At 38.0% G+C, this 18,916-nt stretch overlaps 1 protein-coding gene across 1 annotated transcript; it reads left to right on the top strand.

Moving 5' to 3' along the window:
• Positions 1-16,591: 16,591 nt before the first annotated feature.
• Positions 16,592-17,545, top strand: LOC118909721 (olfactory receptor 5AN1-like). Its single transcript, XM_036880466.2, has one exon. The coding sequence runs from the start codon at positions 16,592-16,594 to the stop codon at positions 17,543-17,545; it is 954 nt and encodes a 317-aa protein (XP_036736361.2).
• The last annotated feature ends 1,371 nt before the right edge of the window (positions 17,546-18,916 follow it).

An 18,916-nucleotide genomic window follows, 5' to 3' on the forward strand; every position in this document is an offset into this window, starting at 1 on the left:
CACTGCATTTAGATGAGTTTGTCTTTCAAAAAAAGGAAGAAACCATAATTGTGGGAATGATCTTACGTACGTATTTGAAATGAAGCATCAGTAAGGCAGTATGGTATGTTGAAAAGGCCTCCAATTCAGAACACATAAATTACACCTACTATTAATAGAAGACATATTGTGGACTACACACTCTGAAAGTGTTTTATAATCATTATTTTTTCACTTATGCATGGGATATAATGCCAAGACTCACACTATTATTGTGATGATCGATTCAGGTCAGGTATTTTAGAAATGCCCATATGTATATATCTAAAATGAAAGTGCTTTGTAAATAGGGAAGTATTCCCAGACCTATTTTATTGATATGAGGCTCTTTTACCAGCGAGCTGTTTCATGCTTGGCAAGTCCCTTAGCAACTCTGACTTCAGATTGTCCTCGTGGAAATTTAAGGCATTGGACTTGATGAGCCCTAGATCATCTCCAGCTCTAATGACACCAAGTTTGTTAAAAGAAAAACTACCATCATGGGCTCATCATTGGACTATGGGGAGGTAGGGAAAGGGCCCACGAGAGTTGTACAAAGTGGGGATGAAATGAGGAGGAAGAAAAATCTCCATGACAACCATATCTCCGGAGAGCAAGTACCTGCGGCTTTTCTCCTACTGCCTTTTCTCCTGGCACCACTGCCCTTGACAACACATTTGAGAGAACCCTGTGCGGGCATCTCTCTGTCTATGAGTGGACAGCCAGTTAATAGTATAATTCTTTTGCTTGGAGTGCAGTAGGGCCCACCGGGAAAACTCATTTGGAAAAGAAATAAGCAACTTCAACCTTTCCTGAGAACTCTTTGTTCCTGGGAGATCTGGGTCAAGGTGAGAGGGCATGATTATAGGGATCAGTGGATTTCTTGCTGTCTCAATAGTGTGTGGTCCTCTGGGTAGGACCTGTGTGGACGAGGCTTGTTGTCTTCAGTGTCCCTCATTTGTCACTCTCCCTCCTGCCACCTCCACACCCTCCACTTAGGGCCCTTCCTTGGGTTTCTTCATACCCATGCTGTCTGACCTTTAATGAAAAGATTAATATCTTAACTAAAATTTTAGGTATTCCTTTGGACTTAGGGATAGAAATTGAGTTCTATTTCTGTAGTTCTTTAAGGACGTGGTCTTGAACTCTGTCACCTTCTCTTTTTTCACCTCTGAATGAGGATAATAGGATCATATAGTATCACTGAGACAATGTCTATTGAGCCTAACACATTTCAGAAGTTCATAACTGAACTCTAAATAAAATGTACTAATTTAATGAATTTTGGATGCGTTTCATAAGATCAAAACACACTTGTCTGTGTTTCCTAACATCATCTATCCTGAAGACACTTTCATTTAAATTTTTTTGAGGAATGTGTTTTACAATAAAAACAATTAATATGATATATATTTAAGTATATAGCTTTGATTAATAAGTTCTGAGTATTAACAGACAAGCTGATCACTACATAATCACAGGACAGAGTGCTCGTGTATATTTCCAGTGGCCTTTTGAAATACTTCAAATAGTTTTCCATTGTCATCTTTGGAGACTCTGGGCTATGGAGGCACTAGTGCTGGTGACACAATCGCAGAGATGCCCCACCCAAGCACAGGTAGAGCTGGTCTGTCTCTCTTAGATTCTTTTACTTACAGTTTTCTTCATTCAGCAGGATCCTGACTTTCTTAACCGGATTTTGTACCCTGCACAACCTTGTCAACTGACCATGTCCTTAGTAGGTCAGATTGGAAAAGGTCTGGATTAACTATATCCACATAGTAAGATCTTCATCCATATGAATGTCAAGCACCGCTTCTTCTGCAAAATGTCTTGGGAAATGCTGAGCACACGGAAAAAGTGTATCAAACACAGTGAATACGTTCAGATTTTTTTTCTCTTTTTCTATAGCTTGTCAAGTTTGAACAAGATAATATTTTCAGGATGAAGTTTTTCCTAAGTAAAACAATCCACAATTCACTTTTCTGAGGGGAATGATGAATTACATAGAATACATTTAGTTACGGCTACTGCTGTTAGCAGAATATGATTAAAAATGAAGAATTTTAGTGTGACTGCTTCATCAAAGTTTGGATTCTTTTGCCGAATTTAATCTATCATGTTAGTATTTTGGAGATGTATGTCAGAGGTTATAATTTTAAAAGATTTTCATTGACTCTAACTCATTTTGGATAAACAATTGAGAAATTGCACGGCAGGACTCTATGCAAAGAGTAGCAGAGCGATTTCAATTTCATCAAACCATAATTGATAAGATATGTGTATTTTTTAAATGTCACACTCAAAACTTTTTGAAAACAGCATGGTGGTAAGTTTTCTCTTGATTTGTTGTTCTTCATGTTTTAAATGTATGTGGTTTGTCTTCATGGCTCCAGGTGATTTATTTGCTTTTCCATGAGGTCTGAGTCTACATCTGCCTAGAGGCAATGGTGCCTGAGTGTCTGTAAGGCTGATGATGTTTCAGGAAAATCCCCACGTTAACCCATAAAGCTCTAGGACCCCTGGAATTCCCATCCATGAGTACAACTGATACTCATGGCTATCTGTAAGCAATGATATGAGAGCCAACTTCTATTGAAACAATTATCTGTGCCAGATCATGTACTGAGCATTTTGGTGAATTTCCTCATATATATAACCCTCCAGTACCATTATGGTTCAGGAGCTCTCCTTGTTCTCACTTGGTATAAGTGGCCAGTCTTAGTGTGTTTAAGCCACTGGGACTGGTACATAGAGCAAGAGGGTATCAGAACACAAACTTCAAAGTCTGAACCTCTACCTACAGTCCCATGCTATTCCTCAGGTAGCAATATACCCTAAGTTGGTAATACATTGGGGTCAACAGAAAACTGTACTAGCCTCCCTTTGGTATATTTCTGTGAAGGCATCCCTAGAACATTTTTTCTATAACTTTACTGAGCTCACATGCTGTGCCCCCCAGAATATTATGAAAGTTATACATTGTGATACAATTTTCAGGTCTATTTGGAGATGATACATTAGACACATTTATATGAACATTTGGGAAATTATTAGTAACAGGGTAAAGAATTTTTTCATGGATAATAGAAGAAATTTAAAAAATCTGTTCAGATAACCATGTGGAACAGAAGTTCTATTTCAAAATGATATGCAGTGATGCTGCTCATGCTTTTGATTATATACATAATTAGCAGAGGTGTTTAAAAAACCATTTTTTCATCAATGATCTCTACTTCATATATAATAATCAGTATAATAAAGACATGTATAATAATCTACTGTTTTTTATAGTCTAAGTCAAATATCTACATATATCTTCAATTCTCATGGCACCTCCTGCATTAATAGAGAACCTGACACTGAACAGATACTCCTTAACAGTTCGAGATGAAAAGCCAAGATTTTTGCACCAGGGCAGTAAGCATTTCCCTTTTTCTGGTGCTCAGTGAAGGAAAAAGCTGGCACATAGGGAATTGTCAGGGGGTCACATTTCACTTGACTCAGCAATGCACTACCTTGTCTCTTTTCTGATCTTAGGAGCACCAAGGCTATGATTAGAAGAGAAAATATTACAGAGATCACCCACTTCATCCTCTTGGGGTTCTCGGATTTTTCCAGGTTCAAAGCAGTTCTCTTTGTTCTGTTCCTGGTGATCTACGTTACAACTCTGACTTGGAACCTGAGCCTCATCATCTTAATAAGGATGGATTCCCACCTCCACACACCCATGTACTTCTTCCTCAGTAACCTGTCCTTCCTAGACATCTGCTATGTGACCTCCACAGCCCCAAAGACGCTCTCCGACTTCTTCCTGGAACAGCATAATATCACCCTAGTGGTTTGTGCCATTCAGTACTTCTTCTCTGCAGCCCTGCGACTGACTGAGGCTTATCTCATGACAGCCATGGCCTATGACCGCTATGCTGCCATTTGTAATCCATTTCTCTATTCATCAATCATGTCACCCACCCTGTGTGTTGGGATGGTGCTGGGATCCTACATGGCTGGACTCTCTGGTTCTGTATCCCAAGTGTGTGCCATTCTTCAACTCCACTTCTGTGGGCCTAATGTCATTCACCACTTCTGTGACATGCCCCAGCTGTTAGTCCTGTCCTGCTCTGACATTTTCTTTGCCATTTTTTCCCTTTAACTGGGGATAATAAGATCATCTAGAAACTGATAGACCATGTTTCTAAATGATAATAAATTTTAGAAGTCAGTTAATGAGGACTTAATCAATAATAATAATTTACTGAATTTTTGGGCAATATCTTAAACTCAAGCATTCTTGTCTGTTTCCCAACTTTAACCATCCCCAAACTCACCTTAAAAAATTTTTTTTTGTTTAATTATGATTGGTGCACACTCTTATGAAGGTTTACTTGCAAAAACAATGTGGTTACTACCTTTACCCATATTATCAAGTCCCCACCCATACCCCAATGCAGTCACTGTCCATCAGTGCAGCAAGATGCCACAGATACACTATGTGCCTTCTCTGTGCCACACTGTCCTCCCCATGATCCCCCACACCATGTGTACTAAACATACTACCCCTCAGTCACCTTCTTCCTGACTCCCCACCCACCCTCCCACACCCATCTCCTTTGGTAAGCACTAGTTAATTCTTGTAGTCTCTGAGACTGCTGCTATTTTGTTCCTTCAATTTTGTTTCATTGTTTTACTTCACAAATATGGTAAATCATTTCATATTTGTCTTTCTCCACGTTGCTTATTTCCCTGAGCATAATGTCCTCCAGCTCCATCCATGTTCTTGCAAATTGAAGGATTTGTTTCTTTCTTACGGCGAAATAGTATTCCATTTGGTATATGTACCACATCTTCTTTATCCATTCATCTACTGATGGACACTTAGGATGCTTCCATATCTTGGCTGTTGTAAAAAGCGCTGCGATAAACATACGGTGCATATGTCTTTTTGAATGTGAGAGGTTGTATTTTTTGGGTAAATTCAAAGGTGTGGAAATTCCCAGCTCAATGGTATTTCTATTTTTAGTATTTTGAGGAACCTCAATATTGCTTTCCACAATGGTTGAACTAGTTTACATTCCCATCGGCGGTGTCATAGGGATTCCCTTTCTCTGCATCCTCACCAGCATTTGTTGTTCTTAGTCTTTTCGATGCTGGCCATCCTAACTGGTGTGAGGTGATATCTCATTGTGGTTTTAATTTGCATTGCCCTGATGATTAGTGATGAGGAGCATCTTTTCATGTGTCTGTTGGCCATCTGAATTTCTTCTTTGAAGAACTGTCTCTTCATATACTCTGCCAATATTTAATTGGTTTATTTGCATTTTGGGTGTTGAGGCGTGTAAGTTCTTTATATATTTTGGATATTATCCCTTTGTCACATATGTCATTTACAAATATGTTCTTCCATATTGTAGGATGCCTTTTTGATCTGTTGATGATGTCCTTTGCTGTACAGAAACTTTTTACTTTTATGTAGTCCCATGTGTTTATTTTTGCTTTTGTTTCCCTTTCTCAAGGAGATGTGTCCATGAAGAAGTAACTCATGCTTATATTCAGGAGATGTCTGCCTATGTTGTCTTCAAAGAGTTTTATGGTTTCATGACTAACATTCAAGTCTTTGATCCATTTCGAGTTTACTTTTGTGTATGGGGTTAAACAATAATCCAGTTTCTTTCTTTTGCATGTAGCTGTGCAGTTTTGAAAACACCAGCTGTTGAAGAGGCTGTCATTTCCCCATTGTATATCTATGGCTAATTTATCTTATATTAATTGACCATATATGATTGGGTTTATATCAGGGCTCTCTGGTGTGTTCCATTGGTCTGTGGGTCTATTCTTGTGCCAGTACCAAATTGTCTTGATTACTGTGGCTTTGTATCAGAGCTTGAAGTTGTGGAGCATAATGCCGCCAGCTTTATTCTTCCTTCTCAGAATTGCTTTGGCTATTTGAGGTTTTTATGGTTCCAGATGAATTTTAGAAGGATTTTCTCTAGTTTGTTGAACAATGCTGTTGGTATTTTGATAGGAACTGCATTGAATCTATAGATTGCTTTAAGCAGGACGGCCATTTTGACAATATTAATTCTTCCTAGCCATGAGCATGGGATGTGTTTCCGTTTATTGATATCTTCTTTAGTTTCTCTCAAGAGCGTGTTGTAGTTGTCAAGGTATAGGTCTTTCACTTCCTTGGTTAGGTTTATTCCTTGGTATTTAATTCTTTTTGATGCAATTGTGAATGGAATTGTTGTCCTGATTTCTCTCTCTGCTAGTGGATTGTTAGTGTATAGGAATGCCACCGATTTCTGTGCATTAATTTTGTTTCCTGGAACTTTGGTGAATTCAGATATTAGATCTAGTAGTTTTGGAGTGGATTCTTAGGGTTTTTTATGTACAATATCATGTCATCTGCAAACAGGGACAGTTTAACTTCTTCTTTACCTATCTGGATGCTTTGTATTTCTTCATGTAGTCTGACTGCTGTGGCTAGGACCTCCAGAACTCTGTTGAATAGAAGTGGGTAGAGTGGGCATTCCTGTCTTGCTCCCGATCTTAGGTGTAAAGCTTTCAGCTTCTCTCTGCTAAGTATGATGTTGGCTATTGGTTTGTCATATATGGTCTTTATTATGTTGACGTACTTGCCCTCTAAACCCATTTTGTTGAGAGTTTTTATAATGAATGCTTTTTCTGCATCTATGGAGATGATCTTGTGGTTTTTGTCCTTTTTTATTGATGTGATGCATGATGTTGATGGATTTTCGAATGTTCTATCATCCTTGCATCCCTGTGATGAATCCCACTTGACCATGGTGTATGACCCTCTTGATGTATTTTTGAATTCGGTTTACTATTATTTTGTTGAGTATTTTTGCATCTATGCTCATCAGGAATGTTGGTCTGTTTCTCCCTTGGTCAGTCTTGGAAGGTTATATTTTTTTAGGAAGTTGTCAATTTCTCATAGGATTTCCAGTTTGTTAGCATGTGAATTTTCATAGTATTTTCTAATAATTCTTTGTATTTCTGTGGGGTCCATTGTGATTTTTCCTTTCTCATTTCTGATTATGTTTATGTGTGTAGATTCTCTTTTTCCCTTAATGAGTCTGGCTAGGGGTTTATCTATTTTGTTTATTTTCTCAAAGAACCAGCTCTTCGTTTCAATGATTTTTTTCCTATTGTTTTATGCTTCTCAAATTTATTTATTTCTTCTCTGATCTTTATTATGTCGCTCCTTCTGCTGACTTTTGGCCACATTTGTTCTTATTTTTCCTGTTTCAATAATTGTGTGTTTAGACAATTCATTTGGGTTTATTCTTCCTTCTTTAAATAGGGCTGTGTTCCTATAAACTTTCCGCTTAGAATTGACTTTGCTGCGCTCCACAGATGTTGGGGCTTTGTGCTGTTTTTGTCATTTGTCTCCATATATTGCTTGATCTCTGTTTTAATTTGGTTATTGATCTATTGATTATTTAGGAGCATGTTGTTTAGCTCCTAATAAATAAAACTTCCATGTGTTTGTGAGCGTTTTGTTTTCTTTGTACCATTTATTTCTAGTTTTGTACCTTTGTGATATGAGAAACTTGTTGGTAGAACTTCAATCTTTTTGAATTTACAGAGGTTCTTTTTGTGTCCTAGTATGTGTTCTATTTTGGAAAATGCTCCATGTGCATTTGAGAAGAATGTGTATCCTGCTGCTTTTGGGTGTAGAGTTCTGTAGATGTCTGTTAGGTCCATCTGTTCTATTGCATTGTTCAGTGTCTGTGTGTCCTTACTTATTTTCTGTCTGATTGATCTGTCCTTTCTTTGGGTGAGTGGTGTGTTGAAGTCTCCTAGAAGGAATGCATTGCAATCTATTTCCTCCTTTAATTCTGTTAGTATTTGTTTCACATATGTTGATGCTCCTGTGTTAGGTGCATATATATTTATAATGGTTACATCCTCTTGTTTGACTGCCCCCTTTATCATTATGTAATGTCCTTCTTTGTCTCTTGTGACTTTCTTTTCTTTGAAATCTGTTTTGTCTGATACAAGTCCTGCAAAGTCTTCTTTTCTCTCCCTATTGTTTACATGAAATATCTTTTTCCATCCCTTCACATTTAGTCTGGGTATATCTTTGGGTTCGGGGTGAGTCTTTTGTAATCAGCATATAGACGGATCTTGCTTTTACATCCATTCTATTACTGTGTGTATTTTGACTAGTGCATTCAGTCCATTTACATTTAGGGTGATTATTGATAGATGTGTACTTATTATCATTGTAGGCTTTGGATTCTTGGTTACCAAAGGCTCAAAGGTAGCTGCTTTCTATCTAACCATCTATCTTAACTCTCTTATTAAGTTATTATAAGCACAGCCTGATGATTCTTTATTTCTCTCCCTTCTTATTCTTCCTCCTCTGTTCTTTATATGTTAGTTATTTTATTCTGTACTCTTTTGTGTTTCTTTTGACTGCTTTTTGGATAGTTGATATTATTTTTTGCCTTTAGTTCATCTTTGGCTGTTCTGCTTCATTTGCTGTGATTTAATTTTCTCTGGTGACATCTATTTAGCCTTAGGAGTGCTTCCTTCTTGAGCAGTCCCTTTAAAATACCCTGTAGAGGTGGTTTGTGTGAGGCAAATTCCCTCAAGTTTTGCTTGTCTGGAAATTGTTTAATCCCTATTTCTAATTTAAATGATAATCATGCTGGACATAGTATTCTTGTTTTCAAGGCCCTTCTGTTTCATTGAATTAAATATATCATGCCATTCTCTTCTGGCATGTAAGGTTTCTGTTGAGAAGTCTGATGATAGCCTGATGGGTTTTCATTTGTAGGTGATCTTTTTTCTCTCTCTCGATGCCTTTAATACTCTGTCTTGTCTTTTATCTTTGCCATGTTATTTATTACATGTCTTGGTGTTGCCCTCCTTGGATCCCTTGTCATGGGAGTTCTGTGTACCTCTGTGGTCTGAGAGGCCATTTCCTCCGCTAGTTTGGGGAAGTTTTCGGCGATTATTTCTTCAGAGACACTTTCTGTCCCTTTTTCTCAATCTTCTTCTGCTGCTACCACTATCATACAAATATTGTTCCTTTCGGATTGGTCACACAGTTCTCTTTATATTCTCTCATTCCTAGATATCCTTTCTTCTCTCTCTGCCTCAGCTTCACTGTATTGCTGTTCTCTGATTTCTGTACCATTAACAGTCTCTTGTACCTCATCCAGTTCGCTCTTAAGCCCTTCTTTCAATTGTTTCATTTCTGTTATCTCCTTCCAGACTTCATCCCTTAGCTCTTGCATATCTGTCTGCAGGCCCATCACCATGTTTATGTCTTTTATTTTGAATTCTTTTTCAGGAAGATTGGTTATATCTGTCTCACCAGGCCCTCTCTCTGGGGTTGTCTGAGTGATTTTTTTTGAGAGGGCATCTCTCATATTTATTGATCAAATGGTTGTTAACAACAATAAAATTCTGTATAGGGGACTCAATGCACAATCATTCATCAACTCCAAGCCCAATTCTCAACAGTCTCCAATCCTCTGAAGCATAACGAACAAGTTCTTACATGGTGAACAATTTCTTACATAGTGAATAAGTTCTTACATGGTGAACAGTGCAAGGGCAGTCATATCACAGAAACTTTCGGTTTTGATCATGCATCATGAACTATAAACAATCAAGTCAGATATGATTATTCGTTTGATTCTAATAAATGATTTATATGTGAATCCCACAATTCTCCCTTATTATTGTTATTATTATTATTATTATTATTTTTATATAAAATGCTGAAGTGGTAGGTAGATGCAAGATAAAGGTAGGAAACATAATTTAGTGCTGTAAGAGGGCAAGTGTATATGATCATGTCTGTACCTATAGACTAAGTATTAATCCAAGCTAGGAAAGGGCAACATTACATCCATGGATGCAGAAAATTTCTCTCTAAACAGGGTGTGAGGTTCTAAGCCTCACCTCTGTTGATCCCCAATATCTCACCTGATGGCCCCCCTGCGACTGTGCCTGTCTTAGGTTGTTCCTCCCTTGAGGAATCTTACCCGTCTCTTGCTAACCAGCGTCTTCCAGGGCGATACAGGGAAACGTAAAGTTAGTAAGTGAGAGAGAAGCAATATTCTCTGAAAAGGTTAGCTGTTTACTTCTTTGCATATTTATGCCCTGTGGCTTCTATGCCCAGCATTTGTCTTGAGGTATCTTTACCACTTTTAAGAACTATGATACTCGGTAATTTTTGATATGAGGCACAAATTCTACTAAAGGGCTGTAATTAGGAAGGAAGAAGAAAAGTTATAGAAGTAGCAGATGGAAGAAAATATGGGAAGATTGATTATTTCTTGACATAACTTCTTATAGAGTAACATAAGCACGTATAGGTTTTAACAAACTAGTAATTAAATTGCATACACAAATTAACACAATACGAATACGGATACATAACAAAAGCAGACCTACAATTACCAGCCATATCCAGTGAAACCAAGAAAAGCAGTTAGGTACCCTAGGCATTTGTGAAAATTATCAATAATCTGATGGATATTGTCTAGCTGAATTTGAATAGTTTGAGAAAAATCAGACAAATTAAAACTACACACTCCTGGGAACTGTTCACTTCCCATATGTTCTTTTAAAAGTAGATTGTCTATAGTCGCATGATTTTGGAGCACTGAAATTTGCACTTCTCCTAATTCTTGGTTGAGTTCTGACAATATAGATCCAGTCAAATTTTCTGTTTTACTGGATGCACAGGCCAGCTTAGATATCTCCTTCTTCATTCCAATGGCAAGTCCAGAAACCGGCGGGATGAATGCCGCTACAACAGCAGCAGCAACAGGATCTTTGTTGAAGTTTTTTATGATCATCTTCTGGAATGTCTCTTCCAGAGGGTGTTGATATTGGAAGTTCTTCTTCATATCGTATCTTAATTTGTTTTCTGGGTAGCCAAATTAGGCTTTGATCCTCTGTATAAACACAAACTAACTCTTTGCCCACACTTTGATATGACCTTTATACCATTGTGAAGAACCTATTGGAGACCACCACACAGGAACTGCTTCTTTTTTTAAGAGAAAGAAATATTATCAGGAAAATGTACTTCCATAGCGGATCATCTGACACCCTTCAAAAGATCAAAATTAAGGATATGTAAAGCATGCATCAATCATTGATTTGCAGTTAATTTTATCCTATCGGGGAGTAATATCCCCCCTTTTTTTGTTATCATTAATCTTCAATTACATGAAGAATATTATGTTTACTAGGCTCTCCCCTACAACAAGTCCCCCCCCGGCCAAAACCCCATTACAGTCACTGTCCATCAGCATAGGAAAATGTTGTGGAATCACTACTTGTCTTCTCTGTGTTGCAAAGCCCTCCCCTTTCCTCCACCCCCACATTATACATGGTAATCATAATACCCCCTTTCTTCTTCCCTGCCCTTATCCCTCCCTACCTTCCATTCTCCCCAGTCTCTTTCCCTTTGGTAACTGTTAGTCCATTCTTTGGTACTGTGATTCTGCTGCTGTTTTGTTCCTTCAGTTTTCTTTTGTTCTTATACTTCACATACGAGTGAAATCATTTGGTACTTGTCTTTCTCCACCTGGCTTATTTCGCTATAGCATAATACCTTCTAGCGCCATCCATGTAGTTGCGAATGGTAGGATTTGTTTTTTCCTTATGGCTTAGTAGTATTCCATTGTGTACATGTTCCACATCTTTGTTATCCATTCATCTACTGATGGACATTTAGGTTGCTTCCATATCTGGGATATTGTAAATAGTGCAGCGATAAACATAGAGGTGCATCTGTCTTTTTCAAAATGGAGTGCTGCATTATTGCGGTAAATTCCTAGAAGTGGAATTCCTGGATCAAATGGTATTTCTATTTTGAGCATTTTGAGGAACCTCCGTACTGCTTTCCACAATGGTTGAACTAATTTACATTCCCACCAGCAGTGTAGGAGGGTTCCCCTTTCTCCACAACCTCGCCAACATTTGTTGTTCTTTGTCTTTTGGTTGGCAGCCATCCTTACTGGTGTGAGATAATATCTCATTGTGGTTTTAATTTTCATTTCTCTGATGACAAGCAATGTGGAGCATCTTTTCATGTGTCTGTTGGCCATCTGAATTTCTTCTTTTGAGAACTGTCTATTCAGCTCCTCTGCCTATTTTTTAATTGGATTATTTGCTTTTTGTTTGTTGAGGTGTGTGAGCTCTTTATATATTTTGGATGTCAACCCTTTATCAGATGTGTCATTTACGAATATATTCTCCCATACTGTAGGATACCTTTTTGTTCTATTGATGGTGTCCTTTGCTGTACAGAAGCTTTTCATCTTGATATAGTCCCATTTGTTCATTTTTGGGTTTGTTTCCCTTGCCCGGGGAGATATGTTCAAGAAGAGGTCACTCATGTTTATGTCTAAGAGATTTTTGCCTATATTTTTTTCGAAGAGTTTTATGGTTTCATGACTTACATTCAAGTCTTTGATCCATTTTGAATTTACTTTTATGTATGGGGTTAGACAGTGATCCAGTTTCATTCTCTTACATGTAGCTGTCCAGTTTTGCCAGCACCATCTGTTGAAGAGACTGTCATTTCCCCATTGTATGTCCATGGCCCCTTTATCGAATATTAGTTGACCATATATGTTTGGGTTAATGTTTGTAGTCTCTATTCTGTTCCATTGGTCTGTGATTCTGTTCTTAATCCAGTACCAAATTGTCTTGATTACTGTGGCTTTGTAGTAGAGCTTGAAGTTGGGAAGTGAGATCCCCCCCACTTTATTCTTCCTTCTCAGGATTGCTTTAGCTATTAGGGGTCTTTGGTGTTTCCATATGAATTTTTGAACTATCTGTTCCAGTTCTTTGAAGAATGGTGTTGGTAGTTTGATAGGGATTGCATCGCATCTGTATATTGCTTTGGGAAGGATGGCTATTTTGATGATATTAATTCTTCCTAGCCAGGAGCATGGGATGAGTTTCCATTTGTTAGTGACCTCTTTATGGAAATTTGTACATTTTGATTACATTTAAATGAGTTCCTCTTTCAAAGAAAGGAAGAAACCATAATTGTGGGAGTGATCTTAAGTTGGTATTTTAAATGAAGCATCAGTAAGACAGTATGGTATGTTGAAAACGCCTCCAATTCAGAACACATAAATTACACCTACTATTAATAGAAGACACATTGTGGACTACACACTCTGAAAGTGTTTTATAATCATTATTTTTTCAGTTATGCATGCGATATAATGTCAAGACTCACAGGATTATTGTGATGATCGATTTAGGTCAGGTGTTTTAGAAATGCCCATATGTATATATCTAAAATGAAAGTGCTTTGTAAATAGGGAAGTATTCCCAGACCTATTTTATCGATATGAGGCTCCTTTACCAGCGAGCTGTTTCATGCTTGGCAAGTCCCTTAGCTCCTCTGACTTCAGATTGCCCTCTTGGAAATTGAAGGCATTGGACTCGATGATCCCTAGATCATCTCCAGCTCTAATGAGTCCAAGTTTGTTAAAAGAAAAACTACCATCATGGGCTCACCATTGGACTATGGGGACGTAGGGAATGGACCCCAGAGGGACGTGGCAAAGAGGGGAGGAAATGAGCAGGAAGAAAAACTCCGTGACAACTATATCTCTGGAGAGCAAGTACCTGGGGCTTTTCTCCCTCTGCCTTTTTCTCCTGTCACCACCGCCCTTGACAACACATTTGAGAGAACCCTGTGCAGGCATCTCTCTGGCTGTGAGTGGACAGCCAGTTAATAGTGTAATGCTCTTTCTTGGAGTGCAGTAGGGACCACTAGGAGAACTCCTTTTTAAAAGAAATAAGCAACTTCAACGTTTGGTGAGAACTCTGTGTTCCTGGGAGATCTGGGTCAAGGTGAGAGGGCGAGATTAGAGGTATCAGTGGATTCTGTGCTGTCTCAATAGCCATGTGGTCCTCCCAGTAGGACCTGTGTGGACAAGGCTTGTGGTCCTCAGTGTCCCCTGTTCATCACTCTCCCTCCCTCCACCTCCACAACCTCCACTTAGGGCCCTTCCTTGGGTTTTTCATACCCATGCTGTCTGACATTTAATGAAAAGGTTAATATCTTAACTAAAATTTTAGGTATTACTTTGGAGTGAGGGATAGAAATTGAGTCCTAGTTCTATAGCTTTTTAAGGATGCAGTCTTGAACTCTGTTACATTCTCTTTTTTCACCTTTAAATGAGGGTAAAAGGATCATATACTATCTACTGGGATAATGTCTATTGAGCTTAACACATTTCAGAAGTTCATAACTGAACTCTGAATAAAAAGTACTAATCTAATGAATTTTTACGAGAGTTTCCTAAGATCAAAACACGCTTGTCTGTGTTTCCTAACATCATCCATCCCAAAGACCCTTTCATTTAAAATTTTTGTTTGAGGAATGTGTTTTACAATTATAACAATTAATATGGTATATATGTAAGTATATTGCTTTGATTCATAAGTTCTGAGTATTAACAGACAAGCTGATCACTACATAATGACAGGACAGAGTGCTCATGTATATTTCCAGTGGCCTTTTGAAATACTTCAGATAGTTTTCCATTGTCATCTTTGGAGACTCTGGGCTATGGAGGCACTAGTGCTGGTGACACAATCTCAGAGATGCCCCACCCAAGCACAGGTAGAGCTGGTCTGTCTCTCTTAGCTTCTTTTACTTACAGTTTTCATCATTCATCAGGATCCTGACTTTCTTAACCGGATTTTGTACCCTGCACAACTTGCCAATTGACCATGTCCTTAGTAGGTCAGATTGGAAAAGGTCTGGATTAACTATATCCACTTAGTAATATCTTCAACCATATTAATGTCAATCACTGTTTCTTCTACAAATGTCTTGGTAAATGCTGAGCACATGGAAAAAGTGAATCAAAGAGAGTGAGTATGTTCAGATTTTTTTTCTCTTTTTCTCTAGCTTGCCAAATTTGAACAAGATAACATTTTCATTATCAAGTTTTTCATAAATAAAACAATCCAGAATTCACTTTTTTGGGGGATATGATGAAGTACATAGAATAAATTTAGTTAAGGTTACTGCTGTTATCAGAATATGATAAAAAATGAAGAATTTCACTGTGACTGCTTCATCACAGTTTGAATTATTTTCCAAACTTAATCTATCATGTTAGAATTTGGAGATGTGTGTGAGAGGTTATAATTTTAAAAGATTTTCATTGACTCTAACTCATTTTGGATAAACAATTGAGAAATTACATGGCAGGACTCTATGCAAAGAGTAGCAGAGATATTTCAATTTCATAAAACCATAATTGATAAGATATGTGTATTTTTTAAAAGTCACATACAAAACTGTTTAAACACAGCATGATGTAAAGTTTTCTCTTGATTTGTTGTTCATGTTTTAAATGTATGTGGTTTGTCTTCATGGCTCCAGGTGATTTATTTGCTTTTCCATGAGGTCTGAGTCTACATCTGCCTAGAGGCAATGGTGCCTGAGTGTCTGTAAGGCTGATGATGTTTCAGGAAATTCCCCACGTTAACCCATAAAGCTCTACGACCCCCTGGAATTCCCATCCATGAGTACAACTGAAACTCATGGCTATCTGTAAGCAATGATATGAGAGCCAACTTCTATTGAAACAATTATCTGTGCCAGATCATGTACTGAGCATTTTGGTGAATTTCCTCATATATATAACCCTCCAGTACCATTATGGTTCAGGAGCTCTCCTTGTTCTCACTTATTATAAGTGGCCAATCTCAGTGTGTTTAAGCCACTGGGACTGGTACATGGAGCAAGAGGTTATCAGAACACAAACTTCAAGACTGAACCTGTAACTACAGTCCCATGCTATTCCTCGGGTAGCAATATACCCTAAGTTGATAATATATTGGGATCAATAGTGAACGCTATTAGCCTCCCTTTGGTATATTTCTATGAAGGCATCCCTAGAACATTTATTCTATAACTTTATAGAGCTCCCATGTTGTGCCCCCTACAATATTATGAGAGTTATGAATTGTGATACAATTTTCAGGTCTAATTGGAGATGATACATTAAACACATTTATATAAACATTTGGGAAACTATTAGTAACAGGGTAAATAATTTTTTCATAGATAATAGAGGAAATTTTAAAAATCTGTTCAGGAGACCATGTGTAACAGAAGTCCTACTTCAAAATGATATGCGCTGATGCTGCTCATGCATTTGATTATATAAATAATAATCAGAGGTGTTTAAAAAATTGTTTTATTTTCATCAGTGATCTCTATTTCATATATAATAATCAGTTTAATAAACACATGTATAATAATCTATTGTTTTTTTAGTCTAAGTCAAATTTCTACATATATCTTCAATTCTCATGGCAACTCCTGCATAATAGAGAACCTGACACTGAACAGATACTCCTGAACAATTCGAGATGAAAAGCCAAGGTTTTAGCACCAGGACAGTAAGCATTTCCCTTTTTCTGGTGCTCAGTGAAGAAAAAAGATGGCACATAGGGAATTGTAATGCTGTCACATTTCACTTGAGTCAGGAATGCACTACATTGTCTATTTTCTGATCTTAGGAGCACCAAGGCTATGATTAGAAGAGAAAATATTACAGAGATCACCCACTTCATCCTCTTGGGGTTCTCCGATTTTCCGAGAATCAAAGCAGTGCTCTTTGTTGTGTTCCTGGTGATCTACGCTACAACTCTGACTTGGAACCTGAGCCTCATCATCTTAATAAGGATGGATTCCCACCTCCACACACCCATGTACTTCTTCCTCAGTAACCTGTCCTTCCTAGACATCTGCTATGTAACCTCCACAGCCCCCAAGGCGCTCTCTGACTTCTTCCAAGAACAGCATAGTATCACCCTAGTGGGTTGTGCCGTTCAGTACTTGTTCTTTACAACCATGGGACTGACTGAGGCTTGTCTCATGACAGCCATGGCCTATGACCGCTATGCTGCCATTTGTAATCCACTTCTCTATTCATCAATCATGTCACCCACCCTGTGTGTTGGGATGGTGCTGGGATCCTACATGGCTGGACTCTCTGGTTCTGTATCCCAAGTGTGTGCCATTCTTCAACTCCACTTCTGTGGGCCTAATGTCATTCGCCACTTCTTCTGTGACATGCCCCAGCTGTTAGTCCTGTCCTGCTCTGACATTTTCTTTGCCAAACTCTTACTTGCTATATTAGCACTTATCTTCGGGATAATAAATGCCCTTGTTGTCATGATATCCTATGTCTATATCGTCATCTCTATTATGAAGATCACTACAGCTAAAGGCAGGTCCAAGGCTTTCAACACCTGTGCTTCTCACCTAACAGTAGTTTCCCTCTTCTATACCTCAGGGAGCTTTGTCTATTTGAGTTCCAGCTCTGGTGGTTCTTCCAACTTTGACAGATTTGCATCAGTCTTCTACACAGTGATGATTCCCATGTTGAATCCCTTAATTTACAGTCTGAGGAACAAGGAAATCAAAGATGCCTTGAAGAGGTTGCAGAAGAAGGGTGGGTATTGTGGACATCACAGATTCTGAGATTTTTAAATATATTATACCTTCAAAATTGTCTGAATGCACAATACTGAGCATATGAACAGGCTGCTACAAATCTTACACTGCCTTTGGACAAACAAGGTTTAATTTGATGTAGGTAATATACCACATTTGACTAAGAGGTGATGCAAGTCCACACAAACTGTATATATTTAAGTCTTGCAGCTTCATACCTTTCAGTCTACATGAGGGAGGTCTCATCATTTATTAATCTGTCCAAATGCATTTGTGAAACGTCAAGTTTTAGAAACTTTTGGCCTCTTCTTGATTCTGATACTGAGCCATGAGAAACACCTGGCAGTGGCCCCAGGAGTATAAAGCCCCTGTCTACTAACTATTTTAATGCAATGACATGATGGAGATCGATATTTTATGTTTCTGACCTGAGGGGAAGTAAACAGAGGTAGGGTTTGTACATTTGGATGGAAACAAAGCTATGCAGTTGGTCTGGTTTTGCTTTCTGGAAACACCGGTCTGTGACAGGTAATGTTTGTTTAAGGTCTCTTTAGTGCTAAACATCTAATAAAGTTTTGGTGACATCCTTATCTCCACCAGCTGTAGTCTTTGTAAGAAAGAGGTGGTTTTTATCATAAAGTTGAATAGACTGAAGGATGTGGACCCTGCAGGGTCATTTACTTATGAGTCTAATGATGTAGTTTCTGGCCTTTAGTGTCCAATGGGGATTTTTGTTGGAAGATGCATTCAAATTCCATGTCACAACCAATAGTAGTTTCTGAGAGTGTGAGACTCAAACCTCTCTTTCTTTCCTGCATTAAATCCAGAAAATTTACCTTGGTTTACCTAGCCAGTGGTTCACACTATCAAATTGTTTCTGATATTTCAGCATCTGTTCATATTTGGGAAGAGGAGACTTGTGTGAGAATTCATTGTAATAATAGAATACTGATATTCAATATTCCTAAACTGAAGAATAAATAGGGAAAACTGGTATACATCCTCTCCTATTCTCCATTTTCTGCTCTAATGATTTTTGGTTATATGAGGTGATATAATAGATGGAGTAAAATGGTTAGAGTTACTTTAATTCTGATATGTTTCTGGAAGCCTTAAAGACCATGAGAGAAAATGAATAGTAGGATGGGCAGAGTTCTCAACTCTGGCCAGGTGTTATAAATGTTTTGGTATTTGTGATGTGATTGAAAGAATAGCAACATACATAATAGCACTGACTATTGATTTGCCTGATTGATATCAGACTTGAATAAGCTGATACAAAATAGATGTCATTACAATTACAGGTTATCTTTGGTAATTCATTGGATACTTAATGATATTTTGAGTGTGAATTCTGCTCAGTGACATGAATTATTTCATTTAGTTAAGAACTGTAAG

This window comes from Manis pentadactyla, chromosome 9 (assembly GCF_030020395.1).
Source record: "Manis pentadactyla isolate mManPen7 chromosome 9, mManPen7.hap1, whole genome shotgun sequence".
NCBI classification, from domain to species: domain Eukaryota; kingdom Metazoa; phylum Chordata; class Mammalia; order Pholidota; family Manidae; genus Manis; species Manis pentadactyla.

What these genes read in the sequence shown, in the direction of transcription:
- LOC118909721 (XM_036880466.2), top strand. Translation starts at nt 16,592, where the DNA reads ATGATTAGAAGAGAAAATATTACAGAGATCACCCACTTCATCCTCTTG.